Genomic DNA, 22,726 nt, shown 5'->3' with positions numbered 1-22,726 from the left:
AAATATCGCCAACAATGGTGCATTCATCATGCAATCTAGGATACCTATGCTTCTTTCGGGGCAAATCAGAAGCATAGAAAGAAACACTTTGCATCATATACCCCGTCCGCTCAACGTCGAACGGGCCATTGAACAACTTCGGAGCCCTGCAATTCTCCGGTCATCCTACCTCGTATTGCGCACTGAAGCGATCAGTCCATATCCCCCCCGACGAACCCTCGTGGCTGTTCCTGGGCGTCCCGATTGACGGAAAATTCCCCAGGTGGGAAGAGTGGTGAGCCACCAACTCCGGTGGGATATGCACCTCGCATCTTCACCCCGTATCTAAGCCCTATAAACCCTTGAAGGATCGTGTATCCCCACAGTCGCAGTCACTCGACATTATCAACAGAACTGAAGGTGAAAAAGAAAAAGAAAAGACAGCCAGCCAGCCAGCAAAATGAAACTCCCCACCCTCGCCACCCTATCCCTCCTCTTCTCATTCACCACCTCCAGCTCCACCATTCCCCGATCCACCAGCCCCAAATCCAACGCAATCACCCCCTACAACGACACCATCATCTTTACCCCACCCACCAATTACACCATTCCACGGACTCTCTACGCCCGCACCCTCGAGCTCCCCTCAGGCGTCCTTCTCGCAACGTGGGAAAACTACTCCCCCTCAAGCGAAGGACTGGTCTATTTCCCCATCTTCCGCAGCGACAACCACGGGGCCTCATGGAGCGAGATCTCGCGCGTCGAAGACACGCACAACAAGTACGGGCTGCGGTACCAGCCGTTCCTGTATTACTTGTCTGAGCGGATCGGGGACTTCGATGCCGGGACGATTCTCATCGCGGGGAATAGCATCCCGGCGGATTTGTCGTCGACGGAGATAGATCTGTATGCGTCACGCGATAGCGGACAGACTTGGGAGTTTGTGTCGGAGATTGCAAAGGGGGGTGAGGCGGAGCCGGATGATGGGTTGACGCCGGTGTGGGAGCCGTTTTTGCTCGTCAAGTATGTCATATGTGCTGTGGTTGTATTCAAGATCTGTTGAGGGTTGGATAGATGGATGGCTGCTGACTGTGTGTGACTGGATCATAATAGCGATGGGAAGTTGATCTGCTATTATTCTGATCAACGCGATAACGCCACCTACGGCCAGAAACTCGTGCATCAGGTTTCGACGGATCTGCTTACGTGGGGAGATGTCGTGACGGACGTGTATGTCCTCCCCCTTCCCCTTCCCCTTCTCGTCTCCACTCCCCTCGCTAAAAACCCCTCCCAGCGCCTATCCAACCTACACCGACCGCCCCGGCATGCCTACCCTCGCCCAACTCCCCAACGGCGCCTATATCTACACCTACGAATACGGCTCGTACTTCAGCACAACCACCTACACCTTCCCCGTGTACTTCCGCATCGCCAGCAACCCCGAAGACATTGCGTCCGCGCCGGGCCAGCGCCTCGTCGTGAGCGACGGCACCGAGCCGACATCCTCGCCGTACGTCGTCTGGTCCGCCCAGGGAGGCGAACACGGGACCATCATCGTGAGCTGTGGCTCGTATAGCTCTGTCTTCGTGAATACGGAGTTGGGCGATGGCGAGTGGACGGAGGTTGCGACGCCGGAGTCGGCGAGCTATTCGAGGAGTTTGAGGGTGTTGAGTGAGGCGGATGGCGATTATTTGGTTCTGGCGGGTGGTGGGCCGCTGGGCGGGGATAGTAATCAGGTTACGGCTAGTTTGGTGGATTTGACGGAGTTGTTGTAGAGTGTATATAGATGACAGAGGGGGTTAGAAGAGTGGGGATAGGGGATGCTGGTGAAGCCCTAATTTGGATTCCGCCCGGGGTGCGGTGCCGGGGGGCGTTGATCACTTTTAGTAGTTAACAGGATGTCTTAACTAAACTTTTTCCATGGGGTAGTCAGCTAGACAGATTCCTCCTCTCAATATTTAACAATCTATTCCTGTTACACTATAGCTCATCTAATCTATACACACAACCCCATCCTACGACGCCGCCCAAATCTCATTCGGGACATACAACGGCATCGTATCCTCCCAGCGGCTCTGCGTAAGCGCCGTCATATTCGAGCCATCCGCCTCCATCTGCATAATAAACGGATACGGCTGCTGGTTATTATCATAAATAACCGCCTCATCCTGGAAGCCATACATGCCGGACGCCCAGGCAATCTTGCCCTCATGGGTCCAGACCGCATGCGCATCATTACACTCCAGCGTGGTCAACCTCCGCAAATTGCTCCCATCCACCTCCATGGTCATCACATCATAATTATCATCATACGGCCCGGAAATCGGCCAACTGGTCCTCCTCGTAAACACAATACGATTCGACCCATCGGGCGCAAACATCGGGGTATTATCCCACTCCGTCGACAACACAACCACCTCGCCAGTCTTCAGATCCATCCTGCGCAGCCCCAACGGCGCCACCTCATCGCTCGTATAATCAAACTCGCGCCACACCAACCACCGTCCATCCGGCGAGATGGTCGGAAACCCGGCGTTCGTGGTCCCGTCCGTCACGCGTTTCGTCCACGTCCCGTTCGCAGACACCAGATACACCCACCCGGGGTTTTCGTAGCGGTACTCGAACCAATCGCCCAATCCGACGGCGATGACTTCGTCATCCCCCCGCCACGAGGCCTGGAACGTCCCGTTCGTGTTCGACGCGTTGACCAGCGCAGGGAACCGCGACCCGTCGAAGATATCCCTCGCAGCTGTCCCGTCCGGGTTCATGGTCACCAGGGACGAGTTCTCTGTCTGCTGGGACGTGTAGGCGATCTTTCCGCCGTTGGACATCTGCGGGAAGACGTCGCTGAAGCGGTACTCCCATTCGTTGCTCCAGCTGTAGAGCTTCTTGCCGACGGGACGGATGGGGTCCCATTCGACCAGCTCGTAGACCATCTTCGTACCGTCTGGCGACCACGACGGGGAGCGGTAGTGGCCGATGAGGGACGAGTTCGCGTTGAGAGCCGCGGGGCCTTCCGTGAGCGCTGACGTGTAGTTGATCGAGCCCGGGTAGGTGGTGTTCGTGAGCAGGCTTTTCACGAGGTACCCGATGGTGTCGGAGTCGAGGTACTGCGGAAAGAGCTTGATGCCGCCTGTATCGGCGGAGGCGTGCTCGATGGGGTTTCCGCCGGTGGCGAAGTCGACGGACACGATGGCCGTGCCGACGTCGTAGAAGTCTGGCTCAGACACGCGGGCGTAGTAGGTTAATTCGGTGGGGATCTCGTAGAACACGATGCGGGACCCGTCGGGCGAGAACTTGGGCGACCCGAGACAGTAGCCGGTTTTGTTGGCCACGCGATGGAAGTCGCTCCCGTCGGGCCGGATGGCGTAGATGGAGAGTTCCTGGGTGTGCTCCCATCCGCTGACGTTGTTGTGGCCGCGCCAGGGGGTGTTTTTGTCGGAGGAGAAGACGAGCCATTCGCCGTCCGGGGACCAGGCGGGACGGAAGTGGCCATCCGGGAGAGAGGAGTTGCCGGCGACGGAGGTGGAGTTGGTGATGTTCCAGAGGGCGCCGGTGTCGAGGTTCTTGATCCAGATGTTGGCCTTGTAGTTGCCCAGGGTGCCTGCGAAGGCGATCAGGGAGCCGTTGGGGGAGATCGAGCCGGCGTCTTCGACGGCGGGGGTGGTCGATATGGGCTGGAGGGAGGTGCCGTCGGCGCGCACCCGGTACAGGTCGGATTGTCCGTCCCCGGCCCGTTCGCTGGTGAACACGATCCATTCGCCGTCTGGGGACCATTGCGCATGGTAGTCGAACGTGGTCTCGTTGCCGAGGAGGAGACGCGGGTTTGATCCGTCGATGTTGGAGACGTAGAGCTTGGATGTTGCCGGCGCGATGCGGTTCATGAACATCACGCCTTTCTTGTCTTCGATGGGTGAGCCGCGGGGCAACACAGAGGGGGTGTCGTCTGAGCGGGCCTGGTTCGCGTACGGGCAGGACCCGGCTGCGACGAGGCCGCAGAGCAGTGGGGTGAGGAGGGAGGAGAGGCGCATTGTGCGGGCTGTGAAGGAGACCTCGCTTCTGCTGCTATTGCTGCCGCTGATGCTGATGCAGGATGCGGATGCTGATCCGAATTCAAGCATTTCTGGGCACGGCTGTGGCTCTATTTATGCTTTTCGGGCTGGTCCGCGGACTCATGCGCAGTAGGCCGGGAGAGTCCACCGATACGCGAGAGAACCTCGGGTCATGGTGCTCACATAGGGCATCGCAAGAGGTTTCCGCATGGGGCAGTGAATGACGGGATGATTCTCGATGGAGGGTGTCGATCGCTCCGCGGACGACGCGGAATGAGCATTAGCGCTCCATAGCCTCACGTTCCGACGCTTCAGCTTCGAGGTATTTGTCCGCTCTACTCCACATCGTTCCCATTTAGCTTGTTCATTGCTGACCGGGAGGTCTGTATAGTGGTGGCTTTGGTTTATGGATGCAGGTTGACGGTTTCTCTCCGACTGATGGATCCTGTGAAGATAAGGGTTGGTGATTTGCGCACATCATTATCAATATTCTCTATTCTGTCACGAGTATGCAGTGGAGGAGGCTCATGGTGGTTGAGTGAGCAGCTGGGATGGTTTCCCCCGCTCATGTCAAAGCCATGCCGAGCATCAACCTACATTGTAGCTTGCAAGCCGCTGGTTTGTTGCTTTTGATGCAACGGAAGGGTCGGAGAGGTGAGGAAGAGGGGAAGTAGGGTCCTGCAGGGCACGTGCGCCAGCATATATTTGCCAAGATGGCTAACTGCGTAGAAATAGGTTAGGATAGCCGATCTCAAACGAAGCGTCATTTTTGTGGAGATAACCAGCAGACGGACTCGGGGACTTACTCTTGGCGTTCGGCCATTGCCTTCACACTTTCACAATGGATAGATTCCGAGTCTTTCTCCATGTACTCCTTCTAGTTGGCTTTCTGGTGACTGTACTCGAGGCTTCTCTGTGGAGAAGTTGCGTGCAGAAAGTTCTGCACCAAAAGAATGGCGGGGTTGGGGGTTTTATCCCGGGGAGCAGCACGTCCGCATCTCCCCGGAACCCTTATCCAGGGTCGGGTCGGGGTTAGTGAAGGGGCTAGATACGCGCGGCCCACAGACCTTAGGTGGTGCTAGTAACACCGAGCTAAGTCTGCTGCCCTCGGATATAGCGCGATCAGACCCTGTACCTACTTACTCAGGCTATATGGGTGAATTTTCCCGGAATACGGAATCCATCACCTGAATTGTGCTTTTCTTCAGCCAATGTCGACATGGCCCTCACGGCCGACCTCGGGACTTACCGTGAAGATCAAAGGGGTCATACCTACCAGGATTGACGGGTTTTCACCCGATTGGTGTGGATGAATGCAAGCGTTTTATATACTGGAAAGTGAATGATTGGTAATTCCCAATCTCTGTGTCTGAACTGGCGGACAACTCCGCAATCCTTTGCTTATCTGCGGAAATTGGGTGACGAATTTATATCTTGGCAGTCGATCCTTCGTGCGGGAGATTTCCCGTCGATTCTTGGCATTTAACATTGCGTATCTGTAGCACAATTTTTGACGATATTCTCATCCAAAGGCAAGATGGCCGAGTTGGTCTAAGGCGTCAGGTTAAGGTCTACCTTAATAAACAGCTTCTAGCTTCCTGATCATGGTTTCATGGCGTGGGTTCGAATCCCACTCTTGTCATCTCTTTTTGCTTCTGTATCATTCGAGGAGGGCACTTCGCGGCGGAATCCTCCGTGTAGGCTGTAGCGGAAAGATAAATCGGAAACTCTCTCTCTCTCTCTCTCTCTCTCTCTCTTCTTTCTTTCTTTCTTTCTTTTTTTTTTTGAAGCAAGTCATATTTAGATTTCCTGGAATGAGAAGACAATCAGAAAGATTTTATCATTTAAGGTTATACTCTGCTTATGAAAGGAAAATACTTTATTAGTTTCATCATGAACATAGAACCATCACCCTACATATAGATCTCCAATAGACAGAGACATTATTTTGTTAATTTAGTTTAGATTCAGCAATCTGGCCAAGTTGTCAATGTCTTTATTTAACACCCAATCTTGCTCATAACTTGGTGCGTTCGGATAATACTATAAATTATTTGTTCGAGTCATCGAGGTGTTCCAACTAGCTGTATACACGAGTCACCGTGCGTAAGGTACATCCGTGCTTCGCCAGTGGGTCGCGAAATCCAAGACTCTGCATCCTCGAATTCCGATTGGCAGCTGGGACGACTTCCGGGTTACGCTCCATCTAGGTAATTGAACGTATGTCGAGTAAATCTCTCTTCGGTAATCGAATAAACTTATATTTTAAAAAGCCAAAATGTGTGTTGGGACCCTGATACATAACATAGCCGGGCCTGGTTGCAATGTGGAGAGTCCAGACCGTATTTGGTTCTACAAAAACCAGCCACAGATTCACAATCCCGGTCTCTCTCTACTACACGAGTCGCTTTCTCGAGACCCAATGATGACTTAACACATCACAAGCGCCGTGACGTCAGCTAGCTCTCTGGCAGAAGTTGTTCATTTAAAACAACAACAGTTGCCTTTTGATTTGTTTGCTTCGGAGTTATCCAAAGCTTCACCTTGAGTTCTTCTCGTTTGCATAAAGATCAGCATCCCATACAGGGCTGCGCTAGATTGACTGCGCCCAGCATGGACGGGGAGTTTGGCAAGTAAGTTAAAACCTCCGCATTACTGCGAAAGCTAAACGCAACAGATTTCTCTCGTCGTCGCTTTTTACATTCATTCTCGGGGCGGATAGAAAGCAGATAACCGTGCATTCTAGCCCTCTAGCCAGCCTTTCACCCGCCCTTGATACGCTCATGAATGGCACAATGCTGGATGCGAGGCTTCGTCACGTCGAATGGCCCAAGGTTGATGAGGATACCTTCATTCGACTGTGTGAATACGCCTATATTCGAAACTACACGCCGCCACCGTGTGAAGAGAGACCAGAAGACGCCATGCCACAGGGATCAGATGTAGAAGATAAAGGTTGGTAGACATCAAAAAAGGGCTTCTGGGGGATAGTGAATAACTGGCATACAGCCTTGCAGGATCTCACAAACGGCGCTGACGTAGACTATGAGCCTCCGGAAGCTCCAGATCCGATACCAGAGCCGGAGCCAGAGCCGGAGCCGTATCCGGAAAGTCCTGCAGACTATGTTCCCTCACCTTTTGATGGCTATGAGCTACCATATCGGGAGAAAAGCATATGGATTCATCAACTCCGCGACAAATTCAGGAAACTCAGATTCGACCTTACGGCGCATGAAACCGCGTCAACTCAGAATTTCAATCCAAAAGCAAACACGAGGCCTAATGAAGATTTCACCCCCGTTCTCCTGGGACATGCTAGGCTATATGTCGTTGCTGATACATACAGGATTCAATCGCTCTGTCAGCTAGTCCTGCATAAGCTTAAGGAGACGTTGGAGATATTCACACTGTGTGAGACCAATGTGTCGGACGTTATTGAGTTTGTTCGATTTGTATATGCCCATACACCCCGTCTTGATAACAAGGATGAGTTGAGGACCTTGGCTACAAGTTATATTGTATCTGTTCTCGGGCAGCTTGGCGACTGTAAATTATTTCAGGACCTTTTGGCAGAGGGGGGCGATTTTCTTGTTGACTTCTGGCAGATCGTTTGGCGCTGATCATGGATTGTCTTCGATAACAGAATGGAGCTTGCATATATTTATCATAGGAGAAAGTTTGTTGTCAGTCTACTTATGAAAGGCCAGCAGTGCAAAACATACAAAGTGGAAATATTTCCATTGTATGAAGTCCACAGTATAAATTCCCTTTGATTTTCATTATGAATCCATCAGGTGACCCCGGATTTATCACCGCCGGTACGGACCGGACTGCCTGTTCCCTCGAAATCCATCTGCATCCACCGACAATAACTTCCCCCCTCTCATAACTTCTGACATGGACCATAGACATCCCGAAGGCAACACCAAAGACACGTTTATCCCTCTAGCGCTTGGAGGCATAAACGAGCAACTCCAGCCTCCCCAGGAAGCCTCCACCGTTATCTCCAACCTATCAGACAACAATGCACCCCATTGTTTCGTTCAGAAATACGCATTGATCTATTACGGCACAAATCGTGTCCAACATGTACATGTACACCTTTCATCAGCCGCTCGCAGAAAATCAGATTTCTAATCTCCGAGGTTAGGACCGAGTACTACACATCACGGATTAGTGCTTTGAACAGGCTGTGGCTCCTTTCACGGCTCAGAGCAATATTCTCACACCTTGTGGCCCAAAGCCTTCTAGGTTACCGAACCTGTTAAACCACCATACCCAAAATTCAAAGCTATTGGGTGGGCGATTGTTTGGTTACTGGTGCCTAGGAAGTACTGCCATCTGATTGTTCAACCTGAGAATATTGAATGTAGTCTAGACTGTCACAACTATCCGTTCATCTTGCGTGGAAGCGAATATAGTGGCCTATTTAGCAGGCGGCGTCTTGTACCCCGAGTTATCGCTCTTTGTGCAAAGCGCGCTCGACTCCAAAATTATCCTGAAACTGGATGAATTAATAGATGGGATGAATCATTCCGAAAAAAATGGGGATCTGAAAATCTTATTTTCATGGAGTGTGATACAGATACCAAATGGCTAAGAGATCGTGTTCAGGCATTTGCGGATGACGGTGTGGAACCGATATTTATTTTCGTTGACTCGACCCCGGCATCCCGCAGAGAGCTCTGAATGAAGTCGGCGCAGAAAAAGCAGAGACGCTTGGGATGGAAGTATCAACAGGAGATATATACGATAAGCTATCGGAGGGTCGGATGATGAAGGGTCGACCAGGGGTATGAATGAATATAGGGGGTACAAACTAACCAGCTGATGATGCTTATAGGAGGACTTAAACAAGGTTGACGCTTATATAACATAACATGGACCGAGATCATATCTTCCAATCCTTGATGGTCTAACGGTCATGATTTCCGCTTGTCAATCCCTTCCGGGAACAAGCGCGGGAGACCTGGGTTCGACTCCCAGTCAGGGAGGATTTCTTTTTTGCATCTTCTGATGCAGAAGAACAAACAGGCTTGGCAGCGATTGATTTTTTTTTGGTTTTGCCCAAACTTCATTTCTCAATAACTAGACGGCACTGATACTCCAGAATCTTTATCTGCGGTTTAGAACACCTCCCATTTTCTGTTGATGGGTTTCTGACATTGGGTCAACTTGAGACTGTGCCTGAGATACCCCATACCGAGCTATACCCCAAAGAACGCCCTCCAATGCCCAATACTATAATAAGACACCGCTTTAATAAACATGTTGACCGTACCCGGATCCAGACAATGGAAAAATCTTTTGATCTGAGCTCCATAGCCTCGCACCAAGTATAGAATATCTCCGAGGTCCTTAAATGCAACGCGGGCAGCAACGGCACCCAATTTGATGCGCAGGAAGAGATATAGAAGATCGATCACATATATAGTGTTCATCACAGCTGTACTATTTGTCATAAGTAATCGTTGTGCTTAGGCCTCTGGGACTGCCGCGGAAGCCTGCGATTATCTCTTATCGCTCGATTCCAGAAATCGACATAACACGAAAGATGAAGGTGTGTATCTACCACACCCAATCAAATCGACCTCAACCGATGATAGTGATATTGAGTTAATAATTGAATGGGGCTCCAGGGGGAGCAATGTTTGGAATACTGATTAAATCCTGTTTCTATATTATCTCATTATCCTAAGAACATGAGAGCAGGAGTCCTGTCTAAGACAGCATTGTATAATAGGCGGAGAGATTTAACAGTCTCCAATATGAAATTATGAACCGGTAATAGCAAAACCATAGAATCTACCAATGAAAGCTTGAATCAACAAAATCTCCCCCAAGCACCTACATGAGTCTTACATGCCATGTCACCAGCTGGCAGGGGTTGGAAGTACCATACTCTGCCCTTTGATAAATCCACCAAAGGAAATATGCTCGGTATGAGTAACTAACATGAAAACAGGGGTGTACCTTCCCCAACAGCTCGAACATGCAGATGTTAGTGGTCACAGCATTAGATACCACAGCCCTGGGACATTTCATATAGGATGATTGGATACTCGATGAGCAGATTACCCTTCGCTACGGTCGTGACTCAATAAGCGTTGCGATATCGCCATTTTGAGGAAGGCACCTCCTTGGAGACCCTCGCGCAGAGTCATTGTGAGAGGGATTTCTTTGCATAATTTGTCTGCTAAATCAAGCATAATATAGCAGATATGGGGATTTCTCCATACCCCAAACCCCTGCAACATTCCATCCATGGCTTCGTAGCCCTTTGGCATGGTGAATGGCTCTGAGCCTCCATACTTACCGCAGGGAGAAAAGATTGCCGCAGGAGTCAAGCCCAGAGTTTCGGTCGGACCTTGATATGAGGATAATTTAGAGTTTAAGCATGATATCCTCAAGGTATAATACTGATCGACTGGCATCACCATGGATGAAATGAACACTCTATCGACTATGCTTTGAGTCCTTAGAAGATCAAAAAAAGGCAGTCTCGGACTAGATTCCCTTTTCCCATCTTGGAAATTACGTATCAGTGAATGACAGCAGTGCCTGAAGCTAACGCCTTCCAGTAATCAACTCCTTCTTTTTGCTCCCCCACAACGCAGTTTGCTAGCCAATCGCTACCATCAATACAACAACCCCATACTCAAGCTAGGATGCAGCTCACCCAGTTCTAGGAGCACCCCCAGCGACGATGAGAAGCATGGTAAGTCGATTCACGCACACAACGGCCGCTTGCCTACATACACACCCTTCTCCAGAATCTATCAAAGCCCGAAAAATGCCTCATGAACCATCCTCCCATCCCTCTTTCAAGATTCACCACAGATGAAAAACCTCGTCGAGAGAAACGGGGACCCGGCATTCTACCTGCACCACGCCTACCCGGACCGCGTGTGGTGACGCTGGCAGCAGCAGAACTTCAGGTCGCTTCTGACCGTCGTGGGCGGACACAACGTCCCTCCAGCGTGGGTGCTTGTCGAGGGCAATGTCTCCTTTCCTAGCGAGTCGCTGACAAGATACCACGGCGATCCGGGGAATACGACTGCACCGCAACACGTGCTCTACACGCTGGGGCTTACGCTCAATGTGACCATCGCGCAGATTATGAATCTTGGGGGCGATATGATCTGTGCTGAGTATGTGGACTAACAGGGAGGAGGGTAATGACTTACCCGCTTGGTTCGATTCATGAAATTGCTTCGTGTTTGTAGAGGGGGGTGTGATAAGAAGTTGTAGATTCGGAGGTGATAGTCATCTTTTTACTGGAGGGGCCGTTTAATTTCAGATTTCACGCATGTTCCTCCCAGATTCCACCTGCTCTGCTGATGCTATACAAAACCCAACTCCGGGTCTGTTAGGGTTACCACGCAACCACATGACGCAAGTGCTGCGCACCACACGGCACAAAAGGCTGTTTGACATGACAGACAGAGTATATGTAAAAAGAAAAAAAAAAAAAAGCGATCTCCGAGGCACAAACGATCCGCCACGGAAGCCAGAAAGGTCGGAGCAGCCAAGGGACTAATTTAGGCAGCACATCAGCCCCTGTCTTGGTCACTGCCAATCGGCGACGCGCCCCGAAGATTAACGGTCGGGCTAAGCCGGTTGCGCCAGGAACTATTCCTGCTAGTTGGCCCATCGCCGCTCGGTCCTTGCGGATGGTTGTGCTGCCTGGCATAACCTTTAATTTCCGGTGGTTCAAGACTGCATTACATTACTACTACTTAATCCTGGGGTTCCTCCGTTTGTTTCTGTCTTGTCTCTCTCTCTGGCCAGGAACCCGATCTCACCACCTCCGTCCGTCCCCCCCAACTACCTGTCATTCTTTCTGATCGGTCGGTCGCGTCAATCCTTTATTCACCAAGCATTTCTCCTCTCCCCCACACAACTCCCCACACACCATACTTCATTACATTCTTCAAGTTCTTCAAGAAAATCACCATGCGGTCCTCCCTCCCCTTTCTGGTCTCCCTGACCACCCTCGCCTCCGCCATCAGCATCACCCAACCCGCCCTCAACTCCACCTACGCGGCCGGCTCCACCATAACCGTCAACTGGACCACCGTCGACACCGACCCCACCACCTTCAGTCTCTATTTATGGAACTTCGTCTACTGGCCGCCCACCTACTCGGCGCTAGCCCTGGACATCCCCACCTCCGAGCTCTCCCACGCCGTGCAGATTCCCTGCGACGCCACCCCGGAATGGGGCTACCAGATCAGCGGCATCAACGGCACAAACGTGTACATCATCTACGCGCAGAGCGACAGATTCTTCGTCTCCGAGAACCTTGACGCCGAGAGCTGCGTTGATACCACCACCGCCACCCCGTCTACCTGCGCTGCGGCGTCCACTGTCTATGTCACGGTGAGCCCTACCGGTTCTGCTGCCCACGCATCGCACAGCCATAACCACAACCACAACCACCATCTGCACACTCCCGCCCCTCTGCCTCTGCCTCTGCCTCCTCCCACTTCGTCAAGCCTGGAACCGTCCCTAAGACTATTGGTTGGAACTCAGACTATTCCCACCCTGTGACCCTGGATCACGTGCCGACCCCTGCGCCCGTTGCTTCGGCCTCATCGGGACCGGATGATTTCCACACTGTTAGGGTGACCACGACGTTGGGTGTTGCTGGGGGCGAGGAGGATGATTGTGGATCGGAGTAGGGGTAGATGGGGTGGATTTTGGATTTTGGATGTTGGAGAGTAGAGATTAGAGATTGAGAATTGGAGATGGGAGATTGGGGATTTTCAGTTCGCGTGGATGGATGTATTATGAGCAGATTTGTTGTGGTTGTGCTGTGTGCTTACTTCCATTTCCTGGTGATTATGATTTATTTTTTGTGAGGAGGGCTGGTTGATTGGTTGAGTTGAGTTGATTTGTATATATACTATCTATCTATCCTTCACTCTATATATCTATATACGGTGGATACCAGATTGATGATCTGGTTGCCGATTTCTCTTTTTTTTTTTACCCCCGTACAGAGCTACAGGGGAGGGGCTTCATGATGGTACGAACTAACTATGAACATCCTCTATTTCCTGAAGAGATTAGCGTGGATTACTAGCCGTATTCACATGACCAGATGTAACTACCAGATTGGGGAGCTAGGGTGTTTGTATAACGTCAGTCATCGACCTACTTATCTATATACACTGTAGGGATGGGAGGGATGGAGGGACGGACAGGTGTCGGCGACGATGTCCAGGAACAGGCAGTTCTCGCTGCTGGCACAGTCAATCGACTCCTCCACGATGTGCCCGTGGTTGGTCTCCGTCTCAACCGGCGGCCACTCCGGCTTTGCGAAGCGGAGGTCTCCGGTGGGTGCGGCTGCAAACCGGATGTTCTGGTGACGGTAGTAGTCCAGGCTGTCGTTGCCCATCGCGGCCACCACGGTGCAGTAGTCCAGAGCAACTGAGGGCATCGTGAGGAGGCCGACGAGGTGGTGCTCGTGGAAACCGCAGCGGCCAGCGACGCCGTCAGCATCGACCACCCCAAAGTCCAGCGCATGGTAGGCAGTAACTTGGAAAGTAACTCTGGAGGATTGGAAATAGGGCTCGGATGCACGGTGTGGTTGGTGAAAAAAAGAAAATGCATCCACCTGGCACGAGCACACTCTCTTATACTGCGTCGTCTGCTGAAGTATGAGTGCCAAGCCATAAAGCTGCCATCGCCGACGGGTCGTGCCGTGGAGCCAAGCAGGTGCCCCGGATCAAATGGCGGGTCTGGCCCTGTCCTTCATCAATTCACTTACTATGTCGTTCTTTAGGACGCGTCATTCCCTGCCAAGTCTTTCCGCCAAGCAAGTCACAGGCTGACCTGACACACTGGGCAATCGGGTTGGCAGTTAAGCTGACTCTGTTAGGGTTTCTGGTAACTAACTCCGCCCGAGAAGGCGGAGCCAACGACGAAGAAATGGCCAGTTCCCTCTTCTGAAGATTCACAGCCATGTCTCAATCTGATACAGGGTGTTCGCATCGCTTAAGGATCCATGGCCGTGTTAACCGACACTGGGCATGACTCGGCCTTTGACAACTCCTGGGCTTAGAACCCCGAGTCTGTGACTAACCTGACTAGGGCTGGCAGGACATGCACTACTCGATCGTCGAGGCTCAGAAAGCAACCACGGCTTACTACGGCACCATCCTGATGTACGGTTACTACAGCAGCTGCTTAACTTGAGGACGGCAGGGCAAGAGGTGTAGGCTTTTCTAGACAACTTCGATGGCGCGGTGGTGGAAGCGCCGGGATGGTAAAAGACGCATATGCAGCTGTTCAGCATCTTCGCGGCCGATTGCAACCTCACCGACACATCCAGCCATCATCTTAGCTCAAACCTGCTAGAGTTTGTTGCTAATGAGACTCTTAAACAGTGCGGTGAGCTTTGTTCTTCCCTCCCCCTCCCTCTTCCCTCTTCACATCTCCAGGATGGCGTGAAATGTAACATCATCAACGACACCCAGGACTGCGACCTCAACAAACCTCGACGCCATGCTCTGCAACTCCAACTTTACCTCCACCGCTTCTAACACCCATTGCCTAGACTCCGCACAGCTCCAGACCTTCTCCTACTACTACAAAAACTGGGGAGAAGCCAACCAGGCCCTTATCTTCCCGCACTGCGAGATCGGCAGCGAAACGGAATGGGGAATGAATCCGGACTTCAGCTCCATCGAGTACTTCCTGGGGGTGGGGACGTGGTGTATTTTCTTCGATTCTTCGAGTCCGTTTTGAATCTTAGTTATACCATCTGGTGTGGCAAATTCTTTTTTTTTGAGAAACTGCACATTGCTTCATCTCCACTTGACCTAGCTAGTACATATTTCCACAGTTTGATATATTTTTTTATCGACTCTCGATCATACATACTGGACGCTTATATGACATTTCCGGATTGCCCACCAAGCCAAGAAGGGTGTTGGCACACTTGATCATGACAAATGGCCCAAGGAAACATCCCTGGAAATGATCTTCCAGGGTTGCTTTTTGTCCTCTGCGTTACAATCACGCAGTATATTGAATGCACTAAATCAATGGTCGAGACGGGATGATCAGGTACGTCCCTACCTATGCCACCCTCCAAACTCTGTGCTTTCGATCAACCCACCCAGAACTGCAACCAACAACCCCTTCAGGCAAATGGACAAGCCATGTGTATCAATATTTCCCAGTCCAGCCGTGACTCCTACAGCCCGGGTGACACATACACGGCCCAGTTTTAAATTTTTATTCCAATCAGGGCCGACGCCCACATGGTGTAAACAACATCTTCTTACCCTGGTAAACTTCCATCCCCGGGTTCCACGAACTTGGTGAGAAAGTTTAATCACCAACCATTGCATCCTGGTGAATGTTGATCGCGTATGCTTCACTTTGCTGAAGGCAGGATCCAGACCGACCGTCCTGGGACAAAGAGTAAGAGTGGCAGGCTGGTGGTGGCTGGCAGGCGACTTTCACCTGGTATATTCACTGCTCTGCACTTCGACGGGCGATTCACTTCCTCCCACACCGACTCGACTCGACTCGACTCGACTGGAACATAAATACTCGTCCATCCCCCTTCTTCTCCCGTCGTTCTTTCTTTCTTTCTCTCTCTTCTCGTCCCCACCAAACAAAACACATCTCCATCTTGTGTCTCCTCTACAAAGCTAACCTCTACCCAAACATGATGATGATGTCTCCCCCCACCATCACCACTAAGTCCCTCCTCCCTATCTTCCTCCTCACCACCTTCACCTTCACCCTCACCTCAGCCACCCTCCTCGCCACCACCACCCCCATGGCAATGACCATGCCCATGACCCCCCTCCTCACCATGCTCCTCACCACCATCACTACTACTTACGCCCTCCCCACCCTCATCTCCGACAAAACCACCATCGCCGCCGCCCCCGCCGATGCCATCATCTCGGCCATCCACACCCTCGCGACCGACTACACCACCCTCTACAGCGACGTGAAAGCCATCACCGCCACCGAACAGGAGTACAACACCGCCTTGGCTGCCGAATCCGTCGTCGAGCATGATATCAGACACGTCATTGAAGCCGCCGCCTCCGCCGAGCCGCTCAACGCAGACAGCAGCAAGAAGGTCCTGGAGGCGACTGAGTTGCCGTATCCTGATTTTATGAGCGATTTGTTGGGGGCATTTAAGGGGAAGGTTCGTACTGCTCACTTTGACTTTGATTTATTATCCCATGGGTTGTCATGTGTCAGTTGTCGTGTATCTGCTGTCTGCTGTCCTATCGACTATCTGCTATCTACCTTCTATCTATATACCCGTTACAACAACAAGCATGACTTCATGCACACAGGCACGCATGCATGAGCTCCACTAACGCATTCTATGATTGCTGTTTGCAGGCTGAGACCGTCGCCACCCTCGGAAAAACCTACGAGGTGCGCCGCATCCTCGAGAATCTGAACCATCTCTCGGATAGCCTTGTCGTTGCGCTGCAGAATAAGGTGGTTAAGGAGGATGTGGACTCTCTTGCTGCGGGACGCAAGTGGGTCGACCAGTTGTTTTCTGATACTATCCATGCATTTGGCTCTTGAGAGGTTGAGATGGGGTTCTGGGGATGGTGTTGTTGTGGATGGGATGGAATGGGATGGGATGGTGTGCTGTGGCGCAGGTACGGTAGTCTATTATGGTGATGGGGATGGTTTCAGTTGCAGTTTCAATTTTATTTGAGTTGAGAATATGGTCACTCTGTTCTTTAAATTAGGATGACCTACCTGGATTTATTTATCTTATTTTACCACCAATGACCAAATTGGAAACATGCCCAGATTCCAGATACTTGGGTCTCGATAGTGCTGTTAGGGACTATTATATTGTATCCAAATTTCAATAGTTCAACAGGTGAATGTGCTAAAATTGTGATATTTGAGGATGGGTGTAAAATGTAGAATCGATTTAGGAGGGGAAGTTGAGGGAGTCCAATAATTGTGTATCAAGGTGTGTATAAGAGGCTCTTTGACTAGTACTTGTTTGTTTTATATTGTATATTATTATCTTCAGAGACTTATAGTTTACACCGCCCACAGTAACACTGCGTATTCAATCTATCATTAGTAAGTAATAGATAGCTATCATCACAGCACAGTCTACAGACCACAGTCTCTACACCCTCATAGTTGTTGTGATTGTAATTGTGAAGTGGGTGAAGTGCTGACCGCCTTTGCATACAGGCGCATTTCTGCTATCTGCAATTCATATTCCAACACTAATACTAATCCTCATTCTAACCACCCCCCCCCCCCCCCCCTTCCCCAGCCAGACGATCAAGATGCAAGATCCATAACCATTCCCATCCCATAGCATGGGCATGAACAACCGCCCGTCGACTAGATAACTAGTTAGTTAGAAAATACTTTACAGAAAGAAGCGCGGTCCCGGACCGCGGGGTCCCCAACCCCAACCCCACCTTTATCAATTATCGGCGCTTATCGAGCGAGCAAACGAGCGCTCCGACGCCGGCGGTTGCCGGTGGATCCCCGCACCGCACGATGAACGTGGCAGTGGTGGTGGGCTGCGTGCGGGCGGTAGGGAGGGGTAATCGACCTTTCGACCTTCTTCTTATAAAGCTGTCCCGCTTCTGCACTTCTGCACTTCTGCACTTCTGCATCTCCCTTCGGTCTGGTCTTCGCTTCGCTTCTCTTCTGTTCAACTATATTCTATTCATCCATTCTCAACAACTCTTCTTTGACGATATCTTCTATCTTAATCAACTTGAACTTAAATTAATCAGATCATATCACAAATCACAATGGTCGGACGTCTCGCTGGAAAGAATGCTATCGTTACGGGTGCCGCGGGGTGAGGATCCCTCTCCCCTTCTCCCCTTCCCCCCCTTTCTTCACGCTCTACATCTCTTGTTTGCATATGCGTCTGCGTCTGCGTCTGCTTCTGCTTCATCATGAACATCGTCATGTACTCTCCGGAAGTTCAAAACTAACAAAACGCTCTTTCTAACCAGTGGCATCGGCCTCGAAACTACCATCCTCATGCTCCGCGAAGGCGCCTCCGTGCTCATGACGGACATCTCCGCCCCCGGCCTCGAAAAGGCCCTGTCGAAAGTAACCGCCGTCGTGCCCTCCCCCACGGGCAAAGTCGAGACCCGCGTCGTCGACGTCTCCAAGGAATCCGACGTTGAAGCCGCCGTCGCCCACCTTGACGCCTGGGGCGGCCTGGACGTCATGTTCAACAACGCCGGCATCATGCACGCCAACGACGGCGACGCCGAGCAGACCCCCGAGAATATCTGGGACTTGACCATGAACATCAACGTCAAGGGTGTGTGGTATGGGTCGAAGCATGCGGTCAAGGCGCTGCGCAGGCACGGGAAGAAGACCGGTAGTGTGATTAATACGGCCAGTATGGTCGCCTTGGTGGGTGCGGCGACGCCGCAGTTGGCTTATACCGCTAGTAAGGGCGCCGTTTTGGCTATGACTAGGGAATTGGCCATTGTGCATGCTAGGGAAGGCTTCCGCTTTAACTCGCTGTGTCCGGCTCCGCTCAAGTAAGTATTTCAGGCAGATTCCGATAGGATGGTGATGGTTGCTGGGATGGGATGGGGTGTGAATGGATGAGCTGACGATCGCAGCACCCCCCTCCTCCAGGACTGGCTCGGCGACGACAAGGAGAAGCGCTTCCGTCGCGAGGTCCACTTCCCGACCGGCCGTTTCGGTGAGGCCATCGAACAGGCCCACGCCGTCGTCTTCCTGGCCAGCGACGAGAGCAGCTTTGTCAACGCGACCGATTTCGTCGTCGACGGCGGTCTGACCAAGGCCTACGTGACCCCCGAGGGTCCCGCGACCCCGGCCCCCCAGAACCTCGGCCAATAGACGATCGATGCATGGATGGATGGATGGATGGATGGATGGAGGGCATTCCGCGCTGGCTCCGGGGACTGCTTGAGTGATGATTTTGTACGACTAGCCTAGATAGATCCTAGGCAAATGATATCCATATTTGTTTGCGCTGCATCGCCCGACAGATATTCCAGGGCCCCGCCTCGTCGAGGGGCATCTCCCACATGTGTTCGAGCAGGAGGAGCGTGCGTTGCATGTTGCCGAGTCCGAATGTGTTGACCATTGTGGTTAGGCGCCGGCGTAGACTTTCTTGGTGTTCCGCGCTGGAGAGACACGACCCGACCACGGCGATCGGCCAGCAGAGCCCGGAGTTGATCCGTACCGTGGCGGAGAGTTGGTCCAGATACGACATCGCGTCTGTGATCGCGGTCACGATCATCCCTTGGTACATGCCGTTTTCGGTCCGCGAAAAGGCTCCTAGGGAAGTGTATAGGTAGAGAAGCATTGCCTGCTGGAAGATCCGACCGGCGAGAAATACCTCCGGCGTGACGGAGTTGTACGGGGCCCACCGCATGATTTGCACTTGCAGCGAGCCAAACATCGCGACGTCGTCCGCCGTCGGCATTGCAGGCTGGTCATCGTGCATCAGCCACTGCCGACCGAGGTCGAAAATGCACGGGATCAGCAGCAGCAGCTCCAGCCAGCACCCGCACAGGTTCCCCACGTAGTCCGACTGCAGTAATTGGCGGGCGCGTTGTTCGAGCTCGAAATCAAGCAGAAGCTGCGTGCTGACTCGCGCGTCGATCGAGATCATGCTCACCGCCGCGGTGTAGGTGTAGTATTCGATGACGAAGTCTTTCAGGTCCTTTGGGACAGCCGTGTCGCTTTGCGCGAGGAGTCGGATCAGGAGAGAGTTGGCTGCTGTCAGGTGGTCGAATATAGTACCGTTCATGTCGCCTTTCGCAGTCTGATATCGTTAGCCATGCTGCTATCCACAGATAATGGTCGTACCTCTGTAAAGCACATCACCAGCGCTCCCACCGTCAGCATGAGCGGATTCGACTCCTTCCCATCGATAAACTCCGTGACCCCTTTCCGAAACAGCTGCAGGGCCTTGGTGTAGTGTCTCTGCGCCACCTCATCGGACTCCTTGCGCGAGCGAAACGCCCGATGCGCAGCGCTCTGCGTCAGAACCAGCTGCAGCAGGAGATCGCTGCTGAATGCCAGCGGCACAATCTGCACTAGAAAGGGGTTGACGGGCGTAGACCCGTTGGCCATGCAATCGGCCGTCGTGGCCAGGTAATGGCTCAGAAGCTGATAAGAATCCGGCCCGTGGCCAGGAAACATGGACATGTTCCGGGGCAGCATATTGCCCACGGTCATCGTGGTAGAGGATCCCAGTTCCTGGACATTGGGGATGGAGGGGGGTTGAGGGAAGCCAGTGGGAGTCAGGGGGGTGATAGCGCGTTCTAAGGAGGTGTCCTCGGGGCTGGTATTCCGCAGTATCTCCGAGGAGGAGGGAGAGGTGGATCGAGAGTCGATCGAGCTGGACGTCTCGCGCTGTGATGATGGTGTCGCTGCTTGCGGAGGAGCATCTTCTTGGACGGGTGGACGATGCTGAGGGTCATTGCCATCCACGCTGCCAGACGCTGAAGCATTCGTGGTCTTGGACCCCCCCGGCACGGCGGACGGCCACTGGCACGTCAGCTTGTTTCGCACGCATCCCCCACAGATCGGCTTGGCTTCGTCGCACTTCTTCTTGCGCCGTCGGCAGGCCCAGCAGCCGGTCCGCACCCGGACTATGGGGTCGATGCGCGGCCGTCTACTAGGCGGCATTGGTGTGGGCTGCGGAGGGTGCAAGGGATCAGGATGGATGTTAGCGTAGAAGGGAGATTGCGAGGAGTTCAAGCGTTGAAGCGCGTCTCGATTGCTGGAAGGCCGGCCAGATAAGAACCACGCGGGGTGCGCCTTGATTGGCCACGTGGGCCGAGCCCGGTGGGGTGGCGTCGGGCTAAACGAGCGACAACTGGTCGGTTTTCATGGGCGGGTGTGGAGTAGTCCGATGGATGTATCTATTCTTATGGTGAAGAGTGGAGGATGTACATCTACTATCACATTAGACTACAGAGTATGGATCTACCACCCCGTTGGCCTCGGCCACACATCCACAATCTTTGATCCCTCAGCCTGGCTGGAATCCACCACCAGATACCACCCATACAAGGCTCCCGTGATGCATGCGTGGTTGGGGTAGATCCCCACAGTCTGGCCAACCTGCAGGGGGATCTTCGCCTCCCCCTTCTCCCACGCCACAATCGCATGTTCCTGGCTGATGCGCTCGACAATCAGTCGCGACGAGCCCTCTCTGTATCCCCTAACCAAACCCCATCCCGGATACGACTGGCACGGCTCTCTCCCCAGGGCCAATGAGCCTGCCGCAACCAACGCCTCTGGCCTGGACCGTTCATCGTTGTTGTAGACACTGCAGACTTCCGCGGCCACAGAGATCGCAATCTCCTTCTCCGCCTCTCCGGTTCTGTGCGCGTTGGTTCCCAGCTGCTGCATATCCAGCACCGGATAAACACCCGCATGGAGCTCCACCTTGACTGGCGCGCTGATGCCGGGGTCCGAATCATGCAGCAGCGTCTTCAATGCCTGCGCCTCACGACTGAGCGTCCCCTGCAGGAGATTATTCACCGAGACCACCTGCGGCGTCGCCCCCACACTAACCACCAGCTCCCGATCCTTCGGAAGCAGATGCATATTCTGCTTCAACGCCTCCTTACAACTGACAATCTCCTCCGCTAGATACGCCATCAGCTCCTCCGGAGTAGACCCCGAATAACTCAGACTGTTATGCGAGTACATTCCCAGAAGGACAGCGCGTCCGACCCGCTCCTCCTCAGCCACTCTCTCCAGCAGCCCGTTCTTGTTCAGCTTGGCGGGCGGAAGCCCCGCACGGTGATAGCCGGAGTCAACCTTAAGAAACACGCACGCAGCCACACCCGCGACGTTGTAGAAAGCAGTCAAATGGTTCAGTTGATCCGGATGGTCGATCATAACCGAGATACTCTTCTCTCCTAGCTGACGCGCCAACGCAGCTAGTCTGGTAACCTGCGACGGAACCAGGGGGATGCCGTAGAGGACATTGACTTTGCGTCCAATGGCTTGGAGGTCTTTCAGGAGCGGGAGGATGGTTTCTCCTTCTAGTACGGTGGATATCACGAAGTTACACTCCGTACTCTCCTCGCCGACTTGTAGGCGCGCGAGTTGCGGTGTCTGTCGGATGTTAATCTCACGTTATTTGGATTGGAATTAGAAAAGGGAGGGTTACCTTATGAGTCTTAACATGCGCTCTAAATCCGACATCCAATGATTTTGCTGCTTCCAGCATCGATGCACAGTGCCGCTTGATGATGGCGATGTCGAGGACTACCGCCGGTTTCGGCACGGAGTCGATGTGTTTGCCGAGGTAGAAGCGTTTCAGCTCCTCCTGGGAGGCGAGGGGCCGGGCGGGGGGTTGAGGGGGTTCCATCTTGGGGATTTATTTAGAGTCACTTGAATTGGGGATTGGGCCGGTCAGACCAGAGTGGTGGTTGTAGAAATCATGAATCGTATTCGATGCGGAGGCCTGAAGGTCACTTTATCGTGTCGGCGGACAATGTGGGGTCCGCGGTGCCAATCACCGGTCGCCATTTCCGGGTTTCCGGACGCTGTCGGGGAGGTTTCGCCGGATTGCCCGTTTGGGATTGGGGTGGTGTGGTGGTATTGTTGCTGGTTTATCTGCCAGGAACAGTGATTCACTATGGCGTACTATGTGTGTACTTTGATTTGGTTGGGGTCTGAATAACATTAATGGT

The 22,726-nt window shown here is 52.7% G+C and overlaps 10 protein-coding genes and 2 non-coding genes across 12 annotated transcripts; 8 read left to right on the top strand and 4 right to left on the bottom strand.

The window, feature by feature from the left end:
• Positions 1-439: 439 nt before the first annotated feature.
• On the top strand, positions 440-1,754 carry BO70DRAFT_411901 (neuraminidase; the record flags this gene model as incomplete). Its single annotated transcript, XM_025547299.1, has 3 exons — positions 440-1,002; positions 1,093-1,209; positions 1,274-1,754. The coding sequence occupies 3 exons, from the start codon at positions 440-442 to the stop codon at positions 1,752-1,754; spliced, it is 1,161 nt and encodes a 386-aa protein (XP_025397481.1).
• Positions 1,755-1,935: 181 nt separating this feature from the next.
• Positions 1,936-4,086, bottom strand: BO70DRAFT_411899 (TolB family protein). The gene has a single exon (XM_025547298.1). It carries the CDS (start codon positions 4,008-4,010, stop codon positions 1,995-1,997), a length of 2,016 nt encoding a protein of 671 aa, XP_025397480.1. The 5' UTR covers positions 4,011-4,086; the 3' UTR covers positions 1,936-1,994.
• A 1,476-nt stretch (positions 4,087-5,562) lies between these two features.
• BO70DRAFT_t227 lies at positions 5,563-5,673 on the top strand. The gene has a single exon. It is a non-coding gene; the product is annotated as a tRNA-Leu (tRNA).
• Positions 5,674-6,574: 901 nt separating this feature from the next.
• Positions 6,575-7,738, top strand: BO70DRAFT_318911 (uncharacterized protein). Its single transcript, XM_025540427.1, has 3 exons — positions 6,575-6,664; positions 6,709-6,986; positions 7,023-7,738. Exons 1-3 carry the CDS (start codon positions 6,645-6,647, stop codon positions 7,649-7,651), a joined length of 927 nt encoding a protein of 308 aa, XP_025397479.1. The 5' UTR covers positions 6,575-6,644; the 3' UTR covers positions 7,652-7,738.
• A 1,197-nt stretch (positions 7,739-8,935) lies between these two features.
• Positions 8,936-9,025, top strand: BO70DRAFT_t228. The gene has a single exon. It is a non-coding gene; the product is annotated as a tRNA-Asp (tRNA).
• Positions 9,026-11,789: 2,764 nt separating this feature from the next.
• On the top strand, positions 11,790-12,720 carry BO70DRAFT_364055 (GPI anchored serine-threonine rich family protein). Its single transcript, XM_025543715.1, has 2 exons — positions 11,790-12,413; positions 12,530-12,720. The coding sequence occupies exons 1-2, from the start codon at positions 11,988-11,990 to the stop codon at positions 12,713-12,715; spliced, it is 612 nt and encodes a 203-aa protein (XP_025397478.1). The 5' UTR covers positions 11,790-11,987; the 3' UTR covers positions 12,716-12,720.
• A 395-nt stretch (positions 12,721-13,115) lies between these two features.
• BO70DRAFT_398357 (uncharacterized protein) lies at positions 13,116-13,476 on the bottom strand (the record flags this gene model as incomplete). Its single annotated transcript, XM_025546777.1, has 2 exons — positions 13,116-13,159; positions 13,239-13,476. 2 exons carry the CDS (start codon positions 13,474-13,476, stop codon positions 13,116-13,118), a joined length of 282 nt encoding a protein of 93 aa, XP_025397477.1.
• Positions 13,477-14,141: 665 nt separating this feature from the next.
• Positions 14,142-14,786, top strand: BO70DRAFT_398356 (uncharacterized protein; the record flags this gene model as incomplete). Its single annotated transcript, XM_025546776.1, has 3 exons — positions 14,142-14,203; positions 14,332-14,429; positions 14,596-14,786. The coding sequence occupies 3 exons, from the start codon at positions 14,142-14,144 to the stop codon at positions 14,784-14,786; spliced, it is 351 nt and encodes a 116-aa protein (XP_025397476.1).
• A 940-nt stretch (positions 14,787-15,726) lies between these two features.
• BO70DRAFT_398355 (uncharacterized protein) lies at positions 15,727-16,607 on the top strand (the record flags this gene model as incomplete). The annotated part of the gene is made up of 2 exons (XM_025546775.1): positions 15,727-16,212; positions 16,416-16,607. The coding sequence occupies 2 exons, from the start codon at positions 15,727-15,729 to the stop codon at positions 16,605-16,607; spliced, it is 678 nt and encodes a 225-aa protein (XP_025397475.1).
• Positions 16,608-17,679: 1,072 nt separating this feature from the next.
• On the top strand, positions 17,680-19,035 carry BO70DRAFT_364054 (oxidoreductase, short-chain dehydrogenase/reductase family). The gene is made up of 3 exons (XM_025543714.1): positions 17,680-17,871; positions 18,032-18,574; positions 18,659-19,035. The coding sequence occupies exons 1-3, from the start codon at positions 17,822-17,824 to the stop codon at positions 18,897-18,899; spliced, it is 834 nt and encodes a 277-aa protein (XP_025397474.1). The 5' UTR covers positions 17,680-17,821; the 3' UTR covers positions 18,900-19,035.
• On the bottom strand, positions 19,006-20,756 carry BO70DRAFT_340592 (Zn(II)2Cys6 transcription factor; the record flags this gene model as incomplete). Its single annotated transcript, XM_025541294.1, has 2 exons — positions 19,878-20,756; positions 19,006-19,833 (listed from the first exon to the last, which is right to left on the bottom strand). The coding sequence occupies exons 1-2, from the start codon at positions 20,700-20,702 to the stop codon at positions 19,006-19,008; spliced, it is 1,653 nt and encodes a 550-aa protein (XP_025397473.1). The 5' UTR covers positions 20,703-20,756.
• A 173-nt stretch (positions 20,757-20,929) lies between these two features.
• BO70DRAFT_364050 (D-serine ammonia-lyase DSD1) lies at positions 20,930-22,454 on the bottom strand. Its single transcript, XM_025543713.1, has 2 exons — positions 22,201-22,454; positions 20,930-22,145 (listed from the first exon to the last, which is right to left on the bottom strand). The coding sequence occupies exons 1-2, from the start codon at positions 22,399-22,401 to the stop codon at positions 21,003-21,005; spliced, it is 1,344 nt and encodes a 447-aa protein (XP_025397472.1). The 5' UTR covers positions 22,402-22,454; the 3' UTR covers positions 20,930-21,002.
• Between the last annotated feature and the right edge of the window lie 272 nt (positions 22,455-22,726).

This window comes from Aspergillus heteromorphus (assembly GCF_003184545.1).
Source record: "Aspergillus heteromorphus CBS 117.55 chromosome Unknown BO70scaffold_21, whole genome shotgun sequence".
Lineage (NCBI taxonomy): Eukaryota > Fungi > Ascomycota > Eurotiomycetes > Eurotiales > Aspergillaceae > Aspergillus > Aspergillus heteromorphus.
Note: the sequence above shows the minus strand (reverse complement) of the source record. Positions and strands in the feature narration are given on the sequence as shown.